Genomic DNA, 23,193 nt, shown 5'->3' on the forward strand with positions numbered 1-23,193 from the left:
ACAAATTAGTCAAACACGGTTCGTTTTATTTCTTCAAATTTATTAGATATTCTGTTACGCTCCATTGTCTAGACCTTCCTTCACAGCCTGAAAGCTGTGAACAAGGAAAAAGGTACTAATTGTATTACATTCACTACTAATTCCCCTGAATGTTTGCCTTATCAGAAAGAGAAAATCGAATACATTGTGAATCTTTGTCTTTCAAAAACAAAACAAACAAAAAACATAAAAAACCCATAAGATCTTGCAAGTGCTTATTCATGATTACAGTAAGAAAACAGTATTTTTGGACTCATCTCTTTTCTTTGCTTCAAGCCCTTCCCCCCTTACAGCATCCACTGGCTGGCATCAGTGGTGACGCCGTGCATCCCTCATCTTGTTTAACTGCACAGGACGGCTCCCATCACCATCAGACTCCGAGGCTTTTCACTCCTCGTCTCGTGATCAGAGGTCCAGCTGGAGGAGCCTGATCGTGAGGGGAAGCCCGCCCTCGAACTGTCCACCTTGTCTGATGCGGTTTGAGGGACTCGCAAAGCTGCTGCTCAAGTAAAAGTTGGAGCGTGGTCAAAATAAAAAGGGTCTAAAAATAAAATAAAAGTGAGCATGCAAATCTAGCTGGGGTCAAACCGTTTGTCCTCATGTACTGGTGATATCATGGATCAGTCATGCTTGTGCACGTGTAAAACATGCCGGTGTCCCTGCATATCAGGAACGTCCTCTAACAGCCGTCCCTTGTCTGTGTAGCTACACATTCATAAGCACGGATGAGGTACAGTTGGCTCCACTTTACACACTGCCTGCAGGGCTGATATTTCCCTGCCGTTCAGAAATTAAGATTTGTACGATATAAAATGACGTGAAAAGCCCAGGGAAGTTTCTATCTACACGCTGTCCACTTCGTCGTTGAATTTAATAGAGTACAGTTACAGTATAGCTTTCATTTAGCTGTTTTACGTCAACCACACACTTCATGTGACAAAACCCAAAAGTTTTAGAGACACTCAGACCAGATCGCAAGCCTTTAAGCCACAACACTAATTATGTTTTACCCCAAGCTCAAAATAAAAACATCTGAACCAATCTTCAGATGTTAATATCCCATGTAATGTAGGCAAAGAAGTGGGAGTCGATCTAAACTGCAAGGCTATTTAAAAACAAAAGCAACTTTCATCCTTAGCCAGAAACAGCAGAAAAAGGTTTAGGCTGACTTTACAAGAAGCTCGGGAAAATAATTGCATATAGACCAAAAACAAACAAACAAAAAAAATCTCCAACAGACACGGCAGATCTGCCTGGACCCATTTCTGACAGTTGAGAAATTTTCTGATTAGGATATATAATTAGATATAAAAACCCTAACCTGATTCATGCACGCAGCAATGCACACTCACACTTCAGCTCTGCTTTGTTTCGCTGCGGAGGCTGCGCGAGCCGCCCGCTTAAAGCCCTAGCCGAGGAGAAAGGCCATGCAGCGACAGCATGAGGGAGGCAAAATTCAGAAGGCTGGTTTAACCTGGATTTGAAGCTGCCCAGCTCAGTCCAAGAAATGACCGTCCTTTTAGAGCGAAGGCAGTTGGAAAACACTGACGAGCTCACGAACACACGCGCCGACACAAGCGCCTCTCGGAGAAGGTGCTCCCTTGCACTCTGAACGACGCTGCACCGCAGCCACTACATGCAGCGACAGGTACGACACTTCACGCCGACCACATGCACTCTGACGACACGCGAGGGCACGTGTTGAACGCGGGAAACCGAGGAGGAAAAATCATGGATGATAAAACTCTCTTTCATTTCACTTGAGACGCGCGACCACCTCGGCTATCAAACTGTGGGAGAAAGGATTCCCAGCAAACTGCCAGACAGAAGGGACAGCAGGATGGAGCAGAGGAGCGCAGACAAACGGCTATGAGGACAAAACATATGGAGCATACTGAGGGGAAAGACAGGGGAGTAAAATAGACACCGTTATATTACAAGAGAGGGTAGCGAGAGAAAAGGTCCAACACCCGCTGAAATGAACAGACCAATGTCTGGTGAGGACCTGTGAAGCTAAAATCAACATTCTAATTTAAAAGGCTTGGCTTCTGGAGTCATGGTTTACAGACCTGAATAAAAACAAAGCCCATTAGAATCAACTAACAATTACATATCAGGCAATTTATGTTCTGTGCAAATTTTTTTTTGTTTTTTATATGTATGCAAAAACATGTTTTTTTTTTCTTACATTTTCTTATTTTTTTTGTGTGTGTGTGTGTTAACTGAGTGAACAGGAGGCTTGTGACGGGGAGGGGATCTGTACAGTACTGTTAACCAATCTTATCAAACCCCCCCAATGAATCATGTGAGACAGGACGAGAAGAGGTGAAGTCAGGGCCACTTTCTCAGTGGGGTGGGCACGTCTCTGATGACATCATCATGACAGGGTTTGGTTGATTTGCCTCACTGCTCATGAGCAGCACTGGTGCCTCGAATCGGACCTGTTTTACGCAGCTGGAGGGACAGAAAGGAGAGAGTCAGGGGTTGTATACAGTCACCCAATGAACAGAGAAAAACTGATTTCTGCAGGTTAACAAGAGCCAAACGTCAATAAATCAAGATCAAATGTAGATCAAATCAAATGTAGATTTACAGGTAATCTTTGGAGCCCTGTGTACATTTAAACCAACGCATGCAGATGTTCTGCTACATCTAACCAAAGAGAGACATGCATACAGTCCACTAAAAGAAACAAATTCAGGTTAGCGTCATTCCCTTTAGGCATGGGCCAGTTAGCAGTCTGAGGGTGTGGCGCCGGGAGGTTGGAACAAGTTGCTTTAAAAACCTCCATCATAGCGCTCCTCCAGATTAAAGTGCTTTCAATAAGCTGTTAGAGAGACCAGAGTTTTCTCCTGCTCTATGGAGCGCTGCCCCTCCCCAGCCTGTTGCTACATTCACAGTCAGCTGACTACAGGAAGGCCCCTACACCTTTTAGTGTTGATTTTGACACCAAATGTTAAATTAGTCACAATTTAGTCATCTGTAGTCATTTTATTTCTAATCTTTTCAACTAAATCTGATGACATTTTTTTAACTAATTGGGAAATTTAGTTGACTAAAACATGCATCCATGCAGTTTACTTTGTAATTATTTATTTACACCAAAGTGAAATATTCATCCTAGGGTTGTCCTTTCCAATCTGTCACAATGATTAAGTCTCTATCGCCATTTTTAACTCCACTCCCCTTTCCACATGACTAAAGTTATTTCTGATGTCATCAATAATTTTCATTATGGTTTAACCCTTTCTGTACAAGTTGTTTTTTCTATTTGCTTGAAAACCCCACACTAAAAAAATCACTACTACATTTAGCAGGGGTTTATTCTAGGTACTTTCTTTCGATTATGTGTCAAAATTACGATAAAGAAGATTAGTCGATTTCCTCTTAAATAAAAGCAATAGAATTCAATGAATGTATCGTTTTTTTCCCCCTTTTCTAATTTCTGTTTAAATACTATGCTTTTTTTACTCATACCATGAAAATGTCCAACTGGCTCATGCCTAATTCCCCAAATAATAATTAAAACACCAGGAAGAAATAAAAAATGAGAGCAAAAGGAGAATATACATCAAAAATGCGATGAAGATGCACGAGCTGCGAGAAAACCTTAGAATGTAAGAGAATGGCAGAGACGTGTGAATGAACAGCAGACACGGAAACACTGGACGACATTACCCTGTTCTTCATATATGGATCTCTTTAAATATGCATGACAGCATCAGCCTCTCATTTATGTTCAATGTGGCTGAAGATGCTTCTGAATGCAGCAGAGAGCGAGTGGGTGTGGAGGTTGGTAGGTTGAGTGGTGGAGCCAAAATCATAAAGCCAGGTTAGATTAGACTGCTTGATATTTAATCCACGTCTGTGCAAATCACCCACCAACCACAGAGGAGCTGCAAGACGATGCGCTTCAACAAGCCCATTAAAGTCACACTCAAAGCTTTATCTGTATGACATTCGTGGCAAGATTTAGAAATTGAAAAGTTTAAATACCCCCATGTTAAAAAATCCTGTGTGAGCGCAGAGCATTTCCCTGAGTAAAACAATGGAACATCCTGATCTGGTTTAGCACTAGAGACACAGATCAGGCTTTGACTGCTCAATGCCAACTTTTGCTTTTCTTTTAGGTTTGCCCTTCACATTCAGATTTTCTCTTTCAGGATTAGAAAACGTAGAAAAACTCACTCTTTAAACTTTGCATTGATTCAAACATCAAACACTGGTCCTAAAAAGGCCAACGTGCTCCAGGTTCTATAATAGTTACTATACTATGTCTTTTCATGGTATATATGCTGATGACATGTTGCTGTGATCCAATGTAAAGTCAGTGTACAGCTTGTATAAAACTTTCCTCTCTAAATAACTGAACGCACAGCCAATAATGCCTAAACTACTGTCAATAAAAGGGATCAGACCCCCGAGTGAAAATGTCCATATTGTTCCCAGTCAGCCATTTTCCCTCTCTGGTGTCATGTGACTCGTTAGTGTTACAGTGTCTCAGGTGTGTTCAATTAGCTGCTATCTCTCTCCAACTGGTCGCTGGAAGGTCAACATGGCACCTCACGGCAGAGAACTCTGAGCTTCTGGAAAAAAGAATAGTTGTCCTACAGAAAGATGGCCGAGGCTAGAAGAGGATTAAACTGAGCTGCCCACGGTGGTCAAGACCCTACAGCAGGCTAACAGGAGCGCTTCCAGTCAGAGCAGGTTAACAGGACCGCTTCAAGTCAGAGCAGGTTAACAGGACCGCTTCAAGTCAGAGCAGGTTAACAGGACCGCTTCCAGTCAGAGCAGGTTAACAGGACCGCTTCAAGTCAGAGCAGGTTAACAGGACCGCTTCAAGTCAGAGCAGGTTAACAGGACCGCTTCCAGTCAGAGCAGGTTAACAGGACCGCTTCCAGTCAGAGCAGGCTAACAGGACCGCTTCCAGTCAGAGCAGGCTAACAGGACCGCTTCAAGTCAGAGCAGGCTAACAGGACCGCTTCCAGTCAGAGCAGGTTAACAGGACCGCTTCAAGTCAGAGCAGGTTAACAGGACCGCTTCAAGTCAGAGCAGGCTAACAGGACCGCTTCAAGTCAGAGCAGGTTAACAGGACCGCTTCCAGTCAGAGCAGGCTAACAGGACCGCTTCAAGTCAGAGCAGGTTAACAGGACCGCTTCCAGTCAGAGCAGGTTAACAGGACCGCTTCAAGTCAGAGCAGGTTAACAGGACCGCTTCCAGTCAGAGCAGGTTAACAGGACCGCTTCAAGTCAGAGCAGGCTAACAGGACCGCTTCCAGTCAGAGCAGGCTAACAGGACCGCTTCCAGTCAGAGCAGGCTAACAGGACCGCTTCCAGTCAGAGCAGGTTAACAGGACCGCTTCAAGTCAGAGCAGGTTAACAGGACCGCTTCCAGTCAGAGCAGGTTAACAGGACCGCTTCAAGTCAGAGCAGGTTAACAGGACCGCTTCCAGTCAGAGCAGGTTAACAGGACCGCTTCCAGTCAGAGCAGGTTAACAGGACCGCTTCCAGTCAGAGCAGGTTAACAGGACCGCTTCAAGTCAGAGCAGGTTAACAGGACCGCTTCAAGTCAGAGCAGTTTAACAGGACCGCTTCAAGTCAGAGCAGGCTAACAGGACCGCTTCCAGTCAGAGCAGGCTAACAGGACCGCTTCCAGTCAGAGCAGGTTAACAGGACCGCTTCCAGTCAGAGCAGGTTAACAGGACCGCTTCAAGTCAGAGCAGGTTAACAGGACCGCTTCAAGTCAGAGCAGGTTAACAGGACCGCTTCAAGTCAGAGCAGGTTAACAGGGCCGCTTCAAGTCAGAGCAGGCTAACAGGACCGCTTCCAGTCAGAGCAGGCTAACAGGACCGCTTCCAGTCAGAGCAGGTTAACAGGACCGCTTCCAGTCAGAGCAGGTTAACAGGACCGCTTCAAGTCAGAGCAGGCTAACAGGACCGCTTCAAGTCAGAGCAGGCTAACAGGACCGCTTCCAGTCAGAGCAGGCTAACAGGACCGCTTCCAGTCAGAGCAGGCCTCGCCATGGTTGACCAGACGGGTTGAGGACACGTGCTCGCCGTCATTACCAGAGGTTGTCTTTTAAAAATAGATGTATGAGTGGTGCCGGGATTGCTGCACAGGTTGAAGAGGTGGGCGTCAACATGTTGGTGCTCAGACCATACTGTGCACACTGCATCAAACTGGTCTGCATGGCTGCTCTTCTACAGATGATACACAAGAAGGCCTGCAAACGGCCAGCTGGAGACAAGCAGACTGAGGACATAGATCATAGGAACCATGTCCTGTAGTGTGATGAGACCAAGATAGACTTATTTCGTTCAGATGTTGTCCAGCATGTGGGGGCGGGAGTGTTGTGGATTGGGGCTGCATGAGTGCTGCCAGCTGTGGGGAGCTACAGTTCACTGAGGAAACCATGAATGCACATGCATTGTGACATACTTGAGTCTTCCAACATATTGACCTGAAACACACCTCCAGGACGACCACTGCTTTGCTAAATAAACTGGGAAAGTTAAAATGGACTGGCCAAATGTCTCCACACCTAAACCCCACTGAGCACCTGAGGGGCATCCTCAATATGGTGGAGCAGCACATGTCTCTAACCTCCGCCAGCTCCGTCAGGTCCTCACTAGCTATGTTTACATGGACCAAAGTAATTGGAATAAAGGGCCGATTGGAAAAAATGTGTCATGTAAACACACTAGTCGGAATATTGTGATCAGATTAAGCTCAATTCGAACGATATTGCAATCCGAATGAGACAGGTGGTTCATGCCAACTGACAAGCCGATCGACATGGATGTAAACGCTGGTCAGGATCAAGTTATTCCAAATTTGGCAAACTGACCCGAGTGCGCCCCACATCAATGTGACGCATTTGTGCGTTGTTGAGTGGCAGAAATATGGCGAGAAACAAAACTGGCTGTGCTCCCAATACAACCTTCTATTCGAAACATTAGAAGAGCTAAAAATGATTAGTTATTCAGTAACATTTCAACTGTAATTAAAACCTGGTGCAAGCCAAGCCTGGGCACTTGGGGGACAAAGAGTCATCCTTTACTGCTTTGTTTGCTATTCTTGTTGTTCAGCAAAGATGAAAGTTCTTATGTGCTTTTTGGGGGACAAATTTGATGACTGCGCATGTCAGAGGGGTTCTATTCTGATTAAAGCCTGGTGCATATAAACACACATTATGATTGGATTAATTCATTGTGTGCCCATATAAACGGTACAATCCGATTACTTTTTGTTTTTTAATCCAAATACATTTCAATCCAATGGTGAAATTTTGTGCATGTAAACAAAGCTAGTGAGGAGTGGAGGAGGATTCCAGTGGCACCCTGTGAGGCTCTAGTGAACTCACTAAGCCAATGCAGGAGAATAATGGAGGACCCACACAATGTTGACATGTTGGACACAAAATGGACATGTTCACCCGGAGCTGTACTCACTTTTTTTAGATACTGTAGTAACTTAGAATCCAAGAGAAAATGAAGGGATAACCATTTCTATTCTCATTTATGCATCACACCGATTCCTTTATCCCAGGAACTCGTGACCTCTTCAACGTGGGGGGTTGTGAGACGAAGTCCCACCCATCAACCTCCAGGCTTGTAAAGCCACTCTGTCATTTGTGGTTACACGGTAAATAAGACAAATGGTGACCGATAAAGAATAGAATACACATCTTGTTCACGTTTGTTATTCATATCATTAAATGTACATTTAGTCTATTTCTTTTACATTACACATTGTTAGAGAAATGTAAAGGTGATGATTTTAGCTTTGTTCAGGAGTCTGAATGTTTCAATGTTTTTTGTATGACTTTAATCCCAACTTTAGTTGCTTACCTTCAGTCCTCATGGAAAGGAAGGAGCAACAGCCACTGCAACTGGCACGAGCAATATTACGCTCGGGTCCAAACCCTGACAGATGATAGCTGATTCTTTCCGTTTTGTTTATTCTTTCCTTCATCTCATAGCAGTGGTGCCAAAATGTAAATGTTGGGAGCTTTCTAAAACTTTCCCATCATGTTTGCCTTAAAACGAGCCGCTCCATAACGCAGATCTCTGGATATTCTGAACCCTGTTTTCATTCACAGCAGCGCTTTCAGCAGATTTGTGTTAAAGCTGCTCCACATATTGATTGTATCAGGATGCTTCACTGGCATCACAAAAAACCATTGTTCACTTTTTCCTCTCCAGACATATCATTTTCCAGACGCTCAGCGTGATCTAGACTTGACTTGCACTCTGATGTAAAACACTTTTGCATTCGAAGAAGCCCTTATTTTACATTTCAAATGTCTGCAAAGCCATGCAAAGATAGTGACCTGCGCCTGACCAGTGCAGTGCAGTCGACCAATCAGAGCATGAGGCCAGCCCCCCCCCCAACCTTCGACGATGTATGAAAAAATCTGTGAGGTAGCGAACAGAAGTAATATACAAGAGCGGACAAAATTAGATGAAAGGCGATCATTCAGTGCCTAAACACAAATAAGATAATGGCACCTGATTATGCAAAAGTCTACTTAGTTTGCAATTTATTCATTTTACAACTATATGTAAAGAAGAATACAATTAATTTGAGTAAAATGTCTAATTTTAATTCATTCTGGGTGGCTCAACATTTAAATTTTGCTTTTGGTAATGCTTCAATTAAATGTGTAAACACATTCTCTATAGTGGCACCCTCACTTTTAATGAACATTTGTAAAATCAGGATTTATGGAGAAGCTAACACGTTATGAAATAAATTATTCAATGATACTTTACACCATCTACAAGCTGAGGTCATTGCACTTTTTAGAATATCCTTCAGCAGCAATTATCTGGTCTTTCTGCGAATATTAAAAGGGAAATATTTGCACAAAGGGTCTTCTATTTTCAGGCCAGGTTAATATATGTCGGTGGATCCATAGTAGAAAAACAGGGTTTATTAGTGAAAAGCGGAGCAATGTCAGAATGGACCCAAGAAATAAAAGGATGAAAGGCACAAACATATGGAAACAAATAGTGGTGGTCCGACACAAAAAGCAGACAGGTTGGAGAGCAGTGTGAGGAAAAGGATGGAGCGTGATCCATGCAGCAGAGCCGGCTCTCCTGTGCAGAGACTTACTCAGCCTGCCTCTAGTGTCTGGCCTACAGTGCAGAGCCTCTACTCGTCTGTTGCAGTGGTGCCTCGCACATCACCTTTCTGACGCATCTGATATGACATCCAGGGGTAAATACAGGTTAAATCACCAACATCAGTGTGAAGCCTCGTTTCCGGCACTGTGCTCACATCATACCATAAAAAAAATAATAAAATCTATAAATCTGAGGGGGGAAAATATCAACTAGATCTATACTTAAAGTGCAATTAATCACCAAGGAAACAGGGCAGTATGTTCTAGTTCCAGTCAGAGAGTACTGCAGGAGAGCTGCTGAATTAATTACCTCCTCTAGCTCTTTCTGGGTTTCCTCCTCCATCCGCCGGATGTCCTCCATGGTCAAACCCACCCATTTGTCAATCCAGCAGAACAGCTGACGGTGGAAGTTGGTGAAAATTCGCTTTTCTTGCTGTGAAAAAACAAACAAACAGGACAAATATTATGTCACGGATCTGTAAAGTAGGGGACTATTGTTTCATGTCCTCAGTCGACAAATACACATTGATGATATTTACACCACTCTCATATTTTCCTCCCAGTTTGTTTTGTCAAAGGTGGAGCATAAATGACATGTAAATGATTTTATATATGCAAAGACCTATTCATCAGAATTTCTACTAAGCCCCCTATACTCTGATACCCCTAAATTAAACCCTGTGCAACCAGTTACCAACAGAAGTTACCCAATTAGTAAACACAGTCCAAACTCCAGTCCTCGCTAGATACTATCCTCCAACCCCTGAATCAAATGAATGGCTCGTTACCAGCCCCCCTGCAGCGCTGCATTACTGAACGCTGAAGGAGGAACTGCATTCAGGTGAGCTGGAGCAGGGATGCATCTAAAAGTTGTATGATGGCAGCTCGTGAGGACTGGACTTAGTCATCTACTAAGACATGGCTGTTCACCTAAACAGTGCGTCTGGGCATGGAGAACATAAGAGACGCAACCAGGAGGCCAATGGTAATGCTGGAGGAGCTACAGAGTTTCAACTGATGCAACAAGTTTTACTCTGGCTACAATGAAAGAAGAAATCCTGTTTCCAGTGTGCCAAAAGCTTTACAGACGCCGCACACATGCAAAAAGATGCTCTGGTTTTTTTTCTACATGCAAAACGCTACGCGTAGTGAAAACGAGCGCCCTGAACACATCATACCGTTGCCAACATGGTGGTGGCGGGAGCATTGCTTTAGCAGCAAAAGGGAAACAGCTGATGGAAGGCGCTGGAGTATGGTTTCGCTGCTGCTCTGGATGAATTCCTGCAGCGGAGCTGGAAGAGGGCTGTTCGTCAAGCTAGCGCCAGCTTATGGTATTCGCTGCGCTGATGCACGTCCAAGAGCTTTACTGACTTTTCTATGGTGGCGTACTGTCTGCTACGCTCATTTCTAATTTCAGCACAATTTTGACAACGTTCAGAGTAACGGTCCATTACGCTGAAATGCGCTGGAAAGAACTCTGCTATCACCTTTAACTGCAGCTTCCACTAGAAGGTGTCCACTCAGGAGGCCGTATACAAGTGCACACCACACTTTCTTTGTCTGAAGTTACATTTTAAAAACGTATTGTGTTCCTTATACTTGTTCTTTCACGTAAAAATCTCAAGAAAATACACTGAAATTGGCCTTATGGTCTTTTATTTAATGCTTCCATTCTCGGTTCATCCTAACAGTAGCAGACATTTTATTGAGGAATACAGACTCCCAAAGACAAAGCGAGTAAATGCTGAGCAGGTACATTCAGAGAACAGAATACAATACCCTGTGGATGAAGTTTTCCACTTTGGTCTGCAGACCCCACCATCGGAACTTGACAGTGACCAGTTTATATGCACACATGTAAGGACAATCTGGCTTCAGCTCGTTCTGAAGACACAGAGGAGCAGAAAACAAAGACCATCACCAACGGCAGCCATTGAGGGATTCATGAACAAGATCAAGTCTTACGTTCATGTCAGGTACCTTCCAATCGGGACCTAGAGGTCCTCTGCCTGTCTTGGCAGAGTGGAAAAGGGCAGGATCTTCTTCTGGCTTGTAGTCCTGGAGGAAAAACAGAAGGAGAATGTTGAAACTGGTGCTGCAAACAAAGACAAATTAAACTCAGGCAGAATACTCGTACACCTTGTTTTATGAAGTCGCTTTGGGTGACAAGACTGTAAAATCAATGGAATGAACAAAGACATTGTGTCTGTGTCACTGCTGTTAGGAGAATAAAGAATAAAGCAAGGAAAAGCCAAGCATAATGAAAACCTGTTCCAAAATGAGCCCCAAGTTTAAAAGATCTAAGTCCTCTGAAACTTAAAAACGATATAAATCTCCAAAGTTTTATTTCATCTTTGCTCCACCCCAACACAGCCCCTCCGAGGTCACGGTTCCGCTCTAATCTGTCAGCTCTGCTGTAAAAAGAAGGTGAATACTTGGAACAGATGGACATTTAAGTTTAGCTGTAGCCACCGCACTGATCCACTTAAGTCATTATGGATAAGGAGCAATGTAAGAAAGCCGGGCCGAGTGGGACTCCTCTGCAATGAAATGTCTCTCAGTGAATGCTGCTGGATTTTAAACAATTACTGACGCCTTAGTTCCACAGTGAGGCGCCAGGACAGGCTAACGAGACAGAAACCTGGAAATGGGCTGACTCATTCCAAATACCAGTACTTTACTCTCTGCGCAGTGCAACCAAACTACATTATCTCACTCTCTAAATTTAGAGAGAGGGAAAAAAAAGGAATGTGTAGTTAAAGCAGAGCTTGAAGAGTGATCAATAGATCAAAGCACATTTATTTGTTAGAGCCTGCCAACGTGTTTGACTTACAACTAACTTACTGAGTGTAAGAAAGTTATTTTCTCACACAACAGAAATGATCCAACGGACAGGGTTTTCCTTGCCAGAGGGTTGACTGGATGAGGTAAATATATAGTTTGACAGCAGTTGTCCTAAGGGAGGAGCTTCTGGTCTCCAGAACTAGTAACCAGTACCTGCCAACTTGCTGAATGCACCTCAGTGTTGTCCCTATTGATCCAGCTTAATAACCTATTGGTTCCACTACTGGATGACCAATAAAACCACCGCCGCCTCCAGCGTACGGTCCCAACATTTACCAAGACATTAATGCAGCAACAGGAGAATCCCCATCAGCTGAAGGAATAATACCAGACACAGCATGAAGCCATATTTAAAACAACGTTCAACAGCTGAAGCTCAGAAGCAACGTCTCTTTTTGTATTCTGAACAATATCTTGTGGAAGATTTACCTCAAAAATGGGAATAAAAATGAGTAATCATGTGAGAGTAATGAAACTCCAAATTTTCAATTCAAACTTCATGCAAATTGATCATATTTTTTGTTACGATGAAACGTTTCTCATAATAACTTCTATTTATGGTGACAAAAATGAATTCCACTTAACATGCTTGAAAACCCGATAAACTTTTCCATATTGTTGAAACTGTTATTTCCACAATTTTTTCTGCTGTTGGTTCCACGAAAGCGTCAATAAATATCAATCTATCTGAAAATATGATTAAAAGCAGCAAATGTGGGCAGGTAAGTGATAAGAACTACAATTGAGCCTGCTGAGTTGGACATGAATCCTTGTTGAACCATATCAGCCAACAAACAAGTTGATGTGTTAAACAGTTTGACCGGTACTTGATGCTGTGTTGAGATTCCTGAAAGTTTCTGGTTAAAAAAAAAAAAAGTACGATTATATAAACTCTAAAGCAAGCAAAGATATTAGATTATCTCACTGCTGCAACTGTCTTCCCTTCCATGTGGAGGCGAACCTTTAAACACATTCCTGACACCTGAAGGACACGTTTGATCCATTAATTGTTGCATAGGCAAAAAATTGCAGACCTGTGCGATTTGGAAATTGCCTTTTTTAAAATTGCGATTATATTGCAAATGTGATTAATTGTGCAGCCCTACGAGCAGTCCAACTCACCCCTGGCGACACTTCGTCTTTGTTTGCAATATCTATGCGCACCACGTCCACGGTCCTCCATGTCTCCTCATCCAGGTCATGGACCTAGAACAAAAAGACCAACTACTGAATCAAAGTCCAACCAAGTGTTTTTGTTTGATCAACGGAGGTGAATTCCAGTGTCTTGATAAGCTCAAACTATTTCTAGCTGACACAGATAATGCATTTGCTGGATACAAATGCATCAACATATTGACTTCAGTCGTAGGACACAATCCTGATCATTTCCCTCCAAAACACACGGCCACTTTAGCTTACTTACGTTTTCTACTGTTCCCATGTCGGGTTTGTGCCACGTCTCGATCTTTATCATAAAGTCGTCTTTCATGTACTCATTCTGTAAAGGCAGGAGAGTAAAGCGATTCAGTCAATGAGTAAAGTCAAAATATTACAATCAGCCAGGCCATGCCTTCAGCCGGCCCTCAGCATGGCAGGCTAGCACGACACCATGAACGGTGGGTCGCGAGGGACAAACCTGGAGCCTACAGTTAAATCTGATTAACAAACCCGACCCTGGGACTAAAGTGCAGTGATGTTGCATCGCTCAGATCAGCTCAGATCTATTTTAAACCACAGCACCAATTGTGGGGTTGTAGGAACACACATAAAATGGATACAGTTAAATTAAACAGGAATGGAAACACAATATCTGCATTAATAGAAAACCGTTTTAGTTAACTTTGCAGAACTTTAATCATATTCAAACACAGCTAAAGTTTGGCCTAACAGTGAGTAAGTTTTACATATAAACACAGATGCCATTTATTTGAGCTATTCTGCTGCTCCAACAAAATAAACTGTTTGGATATATTGCACCGTGCAAAGGTTTCAGGCAGGAATGACAAAAATGCTGTAAACAAAGAACGCTTTCAACAGTGGAAGTGTTAATAGTTTCTTTTCATCAACCAACTAAATGCAGCGAATGAAGCCAAATAAAATAAACTTTTGGTGGGACCACCCTTTGCCTTGAAGACAGCTTCAGCTCTTCTAGCTACACCTGCACACAGTTTTTTAAGGAACTCCTTAGTATGTTGTTCCAAACATCTTGGAGGACCACAGATCTGCGGATGTAGGCTTCCTCAGACCCTGTTTGGTCTTGTTTCCATGTCACAGTTTTGGCTTTTTGGCTGCAACTGTTCTATAAAAACCACTATTGGTCAGACAGTGGATGGGTGTACCTAGTTCCCACTGATCTCTGCCAGTTGTGAGCTGATGGCCCTGCTGGACATCTTCCAATGTCAAAGGGAAATAAGGCTGACGTGTTTTTTTAAATCTGCTGCATTAACTTTGCTTGGCTGACCACTGAGTCTATGAACCTGAACGCCGGCCGTTTCTCTGCGCTTCTTCACAGCAGCCTGAACAGCACATCTTGACACCAGTCTGCTGTGACACGTGTCTGACCTGATGCAGCATAACGACCATGCGTCTGGATGCTGTGCTCAGTCCTGCATAACCTGTGCAATGAAACTGTCTTCCATGACCTTACCCTTTACTTACCTACATAAAACCTTTGCACAGTAATATGAATAGACAGTCATTACATTTACAATACTCGGCATCAAACCTTTATGTTAATGGGTGAATTTCTTCATCTTTGGTAAACCAAAGCAGTTAAATGCTCCAGGGAGTTGTAAGCCATTGATTTTTCTCTGGTTTCTGACTGAAAATGTACCGTTACATTCTGAGAAAATCTAGTGTCCTCATGGGAGCCGTCAGTGAAGCTGAAGGGCAGTGATGTGACATTCCTGTTTCCAGATGATGTACTGAACTGTGCTGCTGTCGGGATATTATTTTATAAGCAAACTCTGCTTCCCCCTCCTCCAAAGAGTTATCCCTGACCTGTCTGTGGTCTTTGGTTTTCAGAATGCTGTTTGTTCATGACAAACCTCGGAGGCCTTCACAGAACAGGACGATTTAGACTACAGCTGCACAAACAATTCAATAGCAATTCTTCTAGCAATATCAATATGTGCAGCTTTACAACTGCAAAAGGTTGGATGCTATATATTGTAGGATATTATTATTTGTCAAGTGCCATGAAGATTCATGATTCAGGATGCTAGTAAAATATCTGGGAACAAACTGGTGTGATCAGAAAAAAAAAGAAAAAAAAAAGGGTTTAATAAAATATTGTAAACTCACCGTCACAACTGCACAGCGAGGAAGGAAAAGGAATGGGAAAGACAAAAATACAATTAGCAAAAATACAAAGAAGCAGTGAAGCAAAGCAATGTGTTCTGCTACTGCAGTCCATCATTACACCGCCGACATCAGGAGAGTAAACGTTTGCTTGGTTCTGTTCAGAGCCAACTTACTAGTGCGACAGTAGGGGTAAGCATTCCAAGCTTTTTCGTGAAAAACTAATGCTCCCTCTGGTGCGATCATCTTCACATAGCCAGGAACTTTACTGCAGTCGGAGAGACAAGATGAAACAAACATGTTGAGAGCAGACTGCAAACAATCAGAATCTGATGTGTTTGAATTCGTTTCTAGGGCTTAGAATGCAATCTTTGGTTGGAGAGAAACTGGTTCATCTTCAGTGCTAAAGCCTAATCAAAGCAAGCAAAATGAACCCGCACCAGAGCTCTGATCCTTCATTACAGGAGTTTAGAAGAAGAGGAACAGCTTGAAACTGAGAAACGGCAACATTTCATGCTGACTTTATTCACACTTGATCTAAAACGGATGAAAAGGTAGCAGGAACAAGTTTCCTTCCGTACATAAAGCTCAATAAGCAGTTTTTCTCCATGAACATTACCCCTGCTCTCCACCAAGAGCAAAGCTGGAAAACGTTTCAACACAGTACTTGAAGGAAGTTAGCATTTACGTTTCTGTTGTCAGTTTTAACACCAAATGTAAAATCTGCCAAAGCTCACAGGGCAGCACCACTGGCTCTCCACCAGAAGACATCAAATCAAATCACAGCGGCTATGGTTTACTGCCAACATTAAGAGACACAAACAGGTTTAAACATGAAAGGCCTAATGGACCGACTACCTTCTCACACACTGTTAGTGTGCATTTAATGACATAAAGGACAGTGTTTAGATGTCAAATAAGGCAGGTTGATTATGGAGAAATCACAAATTAAATACAATTAGGATTTATGAAAAATAATTAAGGAAGCGTTTAATGCACCTATTTAATAATACTAATAAAAATAGAGTTGAGGTCCCTACAGAAGTCCCTTTTATTTTATTTAAAATTTCTGTGTAATTTGCATTTCTCTCTGTTCAGATTTTACCATAAACACATTCTGTTCCTGCCCATCAAGTGTAAACATGTATCACTCCATCCATTTTCTATCCCTGCTTAACACGGCTGTAGGGAGGCTGATGCTCATCTAAAGCAGCCATTGTCCACCCTGGACACACACACACACACACACTTATACACGTTTTCAATACAGAGAGAGGACCACACCTTGACTTCTTTTCATTTTCAACCCTGAGCCTAAGCTTTAGCAGTACTTAACCCTAACCTAAACCTAATTGACACCTCAAAAAGGTGAGGACCAAAAAAGCTCCACACTTAACATCAAAGTCTTCACTTTAATAGTAAAATTAGCACAAAACAATTCCTGCTCAGCTGCAAGAACAACCACACATATATAGTTGTCTTGTAAATATTTGTGGCCAAAATCAAAACACAAACTAATTAATTGCACACAGCTAAAGATACGCAATTTATATTCAATTTGGACAAGTTCAGTTCAATAAAATCCTAACGCATTTAATACGGTCACAGTAAAATAAAATAAAAAGGTTATGGTTGGAGCATCTACCAATACATAGAATTATCAAATATGTCAAGTTGAAAGAATATTTATGGAATTTCACAATTATCTTCAACACACTTACCTCTTTAGATGATAGATTTTGTGTGTATATTGTCCCTTCTCCCCTTCCTTCTCGTACGGCTCATTCTTCAGCACTTCAATGCCCTCTCCTCCTCCTGTCTCATTCTTGCTGGCCTCGGCCACAGAGTACAGCTGCCCTACTTGATACTGGCGAAGACAAGGAGAAAACGCAGCCACAGCGCCGTGTTAGCTGAACTATCAAATCCTTCTTAACTGTAACAAGTAGAGACTACGCTGAAGGAACTGAGAAGGTGCTCAAAATTCAGGCAATATTCAACAATATTACTGCCAGCTTTCTACTCAGATTTCAAATGGGTTTCAAATCAGTAATAGTATTTAGTGCCTGGGTGGATTAAGGGAAAATGGGCTAATATATGCAAAGACAGAAGTTCAAACATGGTTAGCGATGTTTAAAATGGCCAGTCGCGGTTATGCCTGTACTCGTGCCAGAGGGGGGGCACTTTTTGAGTCTAGATAAATAACTTCCAGGCTGAGACCAAAAAACAATCATTTTGTAGGGAACATATTAAAGACAAGATCATTTCTCACCTCTTCAACAGAGACCGGCAACACGACACGGCTGGGAGGGAAATCAGGGCAGAGGGAGGACAGGACACAATAAGAACAAATGTTAAACACAACTTAGACACTTAAAATCATAGAAAAGAGCAAAGGGTCAAATATCAGGAGCAACATGGACCCAGGTTTTAAAAAGTTAGAGTTTTAAATCAAAACCTTTCCCATCATACTGTTCCTATTGTTCGCTGATCGTCTTTCCGGGCCAGAGGGGCTTTCTAGTCGTTTAAAGCTAAATTAAGATCAGAAAACTGCATTTCAGGCGCAGATGCAGGCCCTTCTCCAATATTAGCCTTTTTTTCCAGCTGCTGCGGCAGCATTTGAACGTGTGCGTACACATCACGAGCACCGTGGAATTTGTGCTAAACGTGTTGTGTTATGCCTCCCAGCCAGTCTGGCCCAGGAGCAACCCTCTGCTCTGACTTGGTGCTTCTGAAGCAAAACGTGGGAATGTGGAGTCTGGATCTGCCGTGACACGACTGGATAAGTGGGGCACTAATTCTGCCACAATAATTTGGTATCATTAAAAATGGAGCCCAAAAAACCCCAGACTGTGTTGCTGAAGCGCATGTCTGTGCCCATTAACCTTTGTTAAAGGATGAACCTTCTTAGTTACAGTAATATGTACAAAAATAATAGTGGGTTTAGAATACTGCACTAGCGTTTTGCCTTTTATCTACATTTTGGTCAAATGGAAGTAGGAGCAATAAATTCCCTGACCAATCCATTTTTTAGACATGTACTGACAGCGCGGCTAGAATGAGATCTTTAGCGTTAACTGGCCTGGACCGTCGGTCGGCCAGCAGGGAATTCAAACATCCTATTTTTTTTAGTGATGAACGCACTTTACACTGCAAAAACCGAACTAAAAATGAGTAAAATGTTCTTAAAATTTGTGTATTTGTCCTTAATTTGAGCAGGTAAATAAGATGATTTGCCAATCCAATAAGATTCTTGCACTTAAAATAGAAACAAGTCATCTCCACCATCTTATTTCAAGTGCAGGATGTCTAATTATCTTATTTTAGAGGTCAAAATACTCATTTCATTGGCAGATAATATTATTTAGCTGCTCAAATCAAGGCCGAATACACTAACTTTAAGAACATTTTACTTATTTTTAGATCCGTTTTTGCAGTGTACCCGCGCTCCATCAGGCCATGCAGACAACGCTCTTCAGTGAGGAAGTTGTTACCAAGGAAAGACGACTCCGGGTGAGCCGTTTCCAGTACCAGTGAGGTGTATAAAACAGAGACGTAAGAAGGTATGTGAACGAAAAGATTTTGACGTTCAGCATCTGGAAAAGCTGACAGCCTTCAGGAAGTCTCACCGATGACGGCTCACAGCAAAAGGAATTGTGAAACTAAGGTGAAACTGGAATCAGCTCAGATTAGTACCGGCGGGTCAGAGCGTACAGATACCACAGATTGGCCACAAATCTCTGATTGATGCACTTCTTTTTGCTGGAAATATAAAAAGGTTAATTTTCTTGATAAAATCTGTTTTTTTAATGCCAGGAAAAGATCTGCTGTTATATATGCTCTCAGGATACGCATGAACAATCTGTCAGTGGCTAGGTAAAACCCTAAATAGGCTCCAAACTGTATCCTCGGGAACGTCCTGAATAAATCATAAACAGCTTGAGTTTAACTTTATTTCGGATTTCAAGACTAATTACAGCAAAAACAAGGATTAGAGCGTTGTATAGGCAACGCCACCAGACGGTTTGAATGATTTGGCACAGGAAGGCCGCTCACAATTGCCAAATAAGCCCAGCTAGAAAACTTGACGGTGAACACCCTCCGTAGAGCCGGACAGACCTCACAAACACCTGCTGGATACGAGCGAGGAAAAGGCGGCCTTTACAGCCCGTCTCTCAGATAGCTGCAGCAAAACAAAGCAGCTGCTATGTTAAAGCACAAAACATACGACCTAATGGATCTAGATGTACACTAGAACACAGAGCGTCAGGAGTACGGCTGGGGCCAAATCTATCCTGACGTCCTGCATAAACCATGAATGGACATTTTACAGCTTCTCCTCTAGATGTAACAATTCAATCGCTACAGACTTAGCTTGACTTAGAGCCATAATCAACAGCAACCACACCGCTTTAGCTTGTGGATATGCTAAAGTCTATAAAGCGATGGGTAACATATCAAAGCCAGATCGGACCAGGCTGGAACACAGGCCAGAACCTTTGGACCGACTCTCTGGTTTTCTTTCACAGCTTATAGCTTTGAGTCAGAAATCAGGAAGCAGAAATTATGAGCTAAAAGATAACTAACCCATTTCTGAAGACCCGTCACACCTGTTATCTGCACCTGGTAGGCCTATAGACTTTAGACTGGCCTATTGGTGAGAGGAATCACAGATTTTATTACAGACGGTTACTACAACACACTACAACCAGTTTGATGTTAATCTTAAGAAATGACTTTAAAAAATATCCCTATTGAGCGAAAGCCTCGTCTTTCCGTGTTTATTTTCTTGTGAAAGTCAACTCTCTTGATCGCCGGTCACATCTGGCTGGGTTGTCTTGATAAACATCCATTGAAAAGTATCAATGCGTTTACTTTAGTCTTTTTTGTCATTTTTTCTCAGCATGTTGTGGTGAAATATTGTTTCAAGGGCGGGCTGAGGTTTTTCTCCAAGGAAGCCATTTGCTGCTAATTGTTTAATCTTAGTTGATCGTAAATTTTGTATTTTGGTTCACGAAAGTGAAATAAAAAATAAAAATGTAGCATCTAGTTTAAGTTTGCACTTCTGACAGACAGATGGCCGTGTGTGTAAGGTGAGGACGCCCCACATGATTGTGAAATTCTACACGGAGAGAGAGCATTATTACAGATAAATCTTTAATGTTGTAATGTCTTTTATGCTAAAGCTAAAACCTGCATTGACTATTGAGACCAGCTGGAATAGCAGTTGCTTGTGCATGTCCATGTTTGAGGCTGTGTGCAACTAGAGAAAAATAAATCACTGCTTAAGGCAGGGCAACACGCTGCTGACTTTAATCTCACTCACCAACAACGTCAAATATTTGTGCCAGGTTAGTCTGTTTTATAGCGATCTATACCAAAGCTTACAAAAACTACAATTATGTTAAATATTTGGGATGATGCACAGCTAATTATTTTATCTGACAACTATCAGCATCAATCTAACATCTATAAGAACTGCAGAACAACAACAACACAAGACAAACGTCTCCAAAGGCTGCAACTAGGCACGGGTTACCATTTCAAAACCGCTGAGATTTTCTGTCATATCATTTCTACCGTTTAAAGTCCTTTTTATGAAATGCCAGAAAAAGTGTTGGATTGACCAGAGTTTCACCAGTTGTATGGAGAAGTTAAAATAAAAATAATAATAAAATAGACACGACTAAGCCCCGCCCCAACGTTGCTGTGCACTGCAGGTAAGCGGCCTGAAAGACGGATGCTACATTTTCCCCTCTCTTAGGAAACGGACAAGTTTAGCCTGATCATGACAAACATGGACAGCCACGGTGTGAAAACTAAACCCCCCTTATGAAGGTAAAGCTGTTTTTAAACTATAGTTAGCTAGATACAAGCAGCATGTCTGTTAAGCAGCCAACTGCAGGCTGGCTTCCCCAGAAGATAGCGACTAACTAACCAGCCAATATCAACTCCTTATACTCCTAGTGTTACTCTATACAGAGCAGAGCAGCAGAAACAAGATAAAAAAAAAACATTAAGTTCAACACTGCTAGTAAATTTAGCAGGGCTTTCATACTATACATGTTGGAAGAATTAAGTGTTGCATTACAAAAACTGTATATGGTACTTTTTAGGCAGTATCATAAAGTTGTTGGTGTTTTCTTGACAAGAAAAGACAAGAAATAAGACAATTTGTTTGTTTTTTTAACATTTGATTTTTTTGATATATATATATATATATTTTTTTTACTTTTTATTCAAGGTTACTGTACTGGGCTGCTTTTACTGTACTTGGCTACTACCCAGCTGCAACAAGCACATTTTAAAAAGTTACTAGTAGATGATGTTTTGGATTAAATAACCTGGGGAAAGGAAGAGTGACAAGTCTCTTCAAATACACAACTTTAATGTGTATTTTAGATCGTTTTGATGTAGAACAAGGCCACTTGCCGTTGTCTCAAATCGGTCCCACCTTATCTATAGTTACAGTACGTTCCAATCTTTATCTAGATTAGTGGAGATGTCGGAACATTTGACCATCTTTAAGATTTACATTCATAATCTCGGCAATAGAAGTCTGGTTTGTGCCATCGCCCACTTAAACCCTGGTTTATATGTCGCAGGTAGGGACTAGCCACAAAGTAACGCTTAAAAACGACTAGGCTGTGACAAACACAGGGGGGTGACCCAGTAAAATGCATTACTATACAACACTGTGGAGCTTTACAGCTCACTCAACAACCTATCAATGTTAGCTTAGCCGCTAATAACCCGAAGCTAACTCTCTGCTAAAGTAGCAGCAAAGTTACCCTAAAGCTAATTCAAAAGCGGCAAATACGGGACGAGCTAGGCTAAACGCCCCGACAACCATTCTTGTTGAAGTTACGCCTCGACAGCAGAGCTTTAATTTCGCTTTAAGACGTGTAAGGGGCTGCCATGCTAGCAGCTAGCTGCGGCACCTAGCATTTCGGGTAAATCCGTCAGAGAAGCAGCCCTAATCTGTTTAACGAGACCACAGCTTAACATTACGGCAATTTAAACATCATAGGCGCTGCTAACAGGCTACGAGCTCCCACACTGACTCGGGATATTGAAACTTGTGTTATTTTGGGGCTGTATAACTGAATATGCAGCGTGGTTGTGGGTAACCAGAGTAGCCTTTTAGCGCAAGTCGCTTCTATCGAGAAGCTAATTATCCCCTCTGCTGGTACAAGTCGGAAGCTAACGCTAGCTTGCACTAGCAACGCCTAAAAAAGACCGGTGCGTCCCGTTATCCACGTCCTGATCCACCCTGCTCAAAGCTGCCTTCTCACCGTTTACAGCCCCCTCCAATACCGACAAAGACGGCTCTAAACAAATCTCAAATGTTTAGTTCGTTATAATATGCATTCCGAAGAATGGAAATGTCCAGTTTAAATATTATAAAATATAGCTTTTTTTTAAAAACACTTCAGACTCACTATTCCTTGATGAGCACCATCTTCGTCATCTGGGCTGCGGCTGCGCAGTAGGCGGTGTCTGCAAGCTGTGGCAGACCGTTTTGGTATACAATCAAAGCATCTCTCTCTGGGGTCTGCAACCTGCGGCTCTGGAGCCGCTAGGGGCTCTTTGGGCCGTCTATAGTGACTCAGAACTTTGGTCTAAATCATGAAAAACCAAGTAATGTTTTTAAATATCGATATTCATTGAATAATTACACGGAATTTCCTCAACAGACCCCAAAAAGCACCAGTAATACACGTATAGATCTATTTTTCTTGTAATTAAGTTGGAAATTCTGAGCCTTTTAATGTAATTTTCCACAAGCATAAAATCCCATTAAGGAAAACATACCTGTTGTCTTTTTACAACGCCTTTATCTTCATTAAGAAAAAAATAAAATAAAAAGTAAAACGGTGGTTCTTC

General features: G+C 42.2%; 1 protein-coding gene across 2 annotated transcripts; it reads right to left on the reverse strand.

Moving 5' to 3' along the window:
* Window positions 1–23: 23 nt before the first annotated feature.
* On the reverse strand, window positions 24–22,852 carry pitpnb (phosphatidylinositol transfer protein, beta). Of its 2 annotated transcripts, XM_012852161.3 has the most exons (12): window positions 22,749–22,851; window positions 17,579–17,609; window positions 17,031–17,176; window positions 15,486–15,577; window positions 15,313–15,320; window positions 13,433–13,507; window positions 13,132–13,215; window positions 11,146–11,223; window positions 10,945–11,049; window positions 9,476–9,598; window positions 9,156–9,242; window positions 24–2,493 (listed from the first exon to the last, which is right to left on the reverse strand). In XM_012852161.3, exons 1-11 carry the CDS (start codon window positions 22,775–22,777, stop codon window positions 9,195–9,197), a joined length of 819 nt encoding a protein of 272 aa, XP_012707615.1. In that variant the 5' UTR covers window positions 22,778–22,851; the 3' UTR covers window positions 24–2,493; window positions 9,156–9,194. The 2 variants fall into 2 exon arrangements, with proteins under 2 accessions (XP_012707615.1, XP_035996541.1); XM_036140648.1 differs by lacking the exon at window positions 9,156–9,242 and having other exon boundaries at window positions 22,749–22,852.
* Window positions 22,853–23,193: the final 341 nt, after the last annotated feature.

This window comes from Fundulus heteroclitus, chromosome 8, assembly GCF_011125445.2.
Source record: "Fundulus heteroclitus isolate FHET01 chromosome 8, MU-UCD_Fhet_4.1, whole genome shotgun sequence".
In the NCBI taxonomy this organism is placed as follows: domain Eukaryota; kingdom Metazoa; phylum Chordata; class Actinopteri; order Cyprinodontiformes; family Fundulidae; genus Fundulus; species Fundulus heteroclitus.

Bases quoted from the DNA above. Each gene is read 5' to 3' on its own strand.
- pitpnb (XM_036140648.1), bottom strand. From the start codon at position 22,777: ATGACGAAGATGGTGCTCATCAAGGAATA. The intron at 13,216-13,432 runs GTAAGTAAGCTA...TTTTTGTTCTAG, and splicing joins ACATGGGAACAGTAGAAAAC to GTCCATGACCTGGATGAGGA. The intron at 9,599-10,944 runs GTATTGTATTCT...GTTTTTTCACAG, and splicing joins TGGAAAACTTCATCCACAGG to CAAGAAAAGCGAATTTTCAC.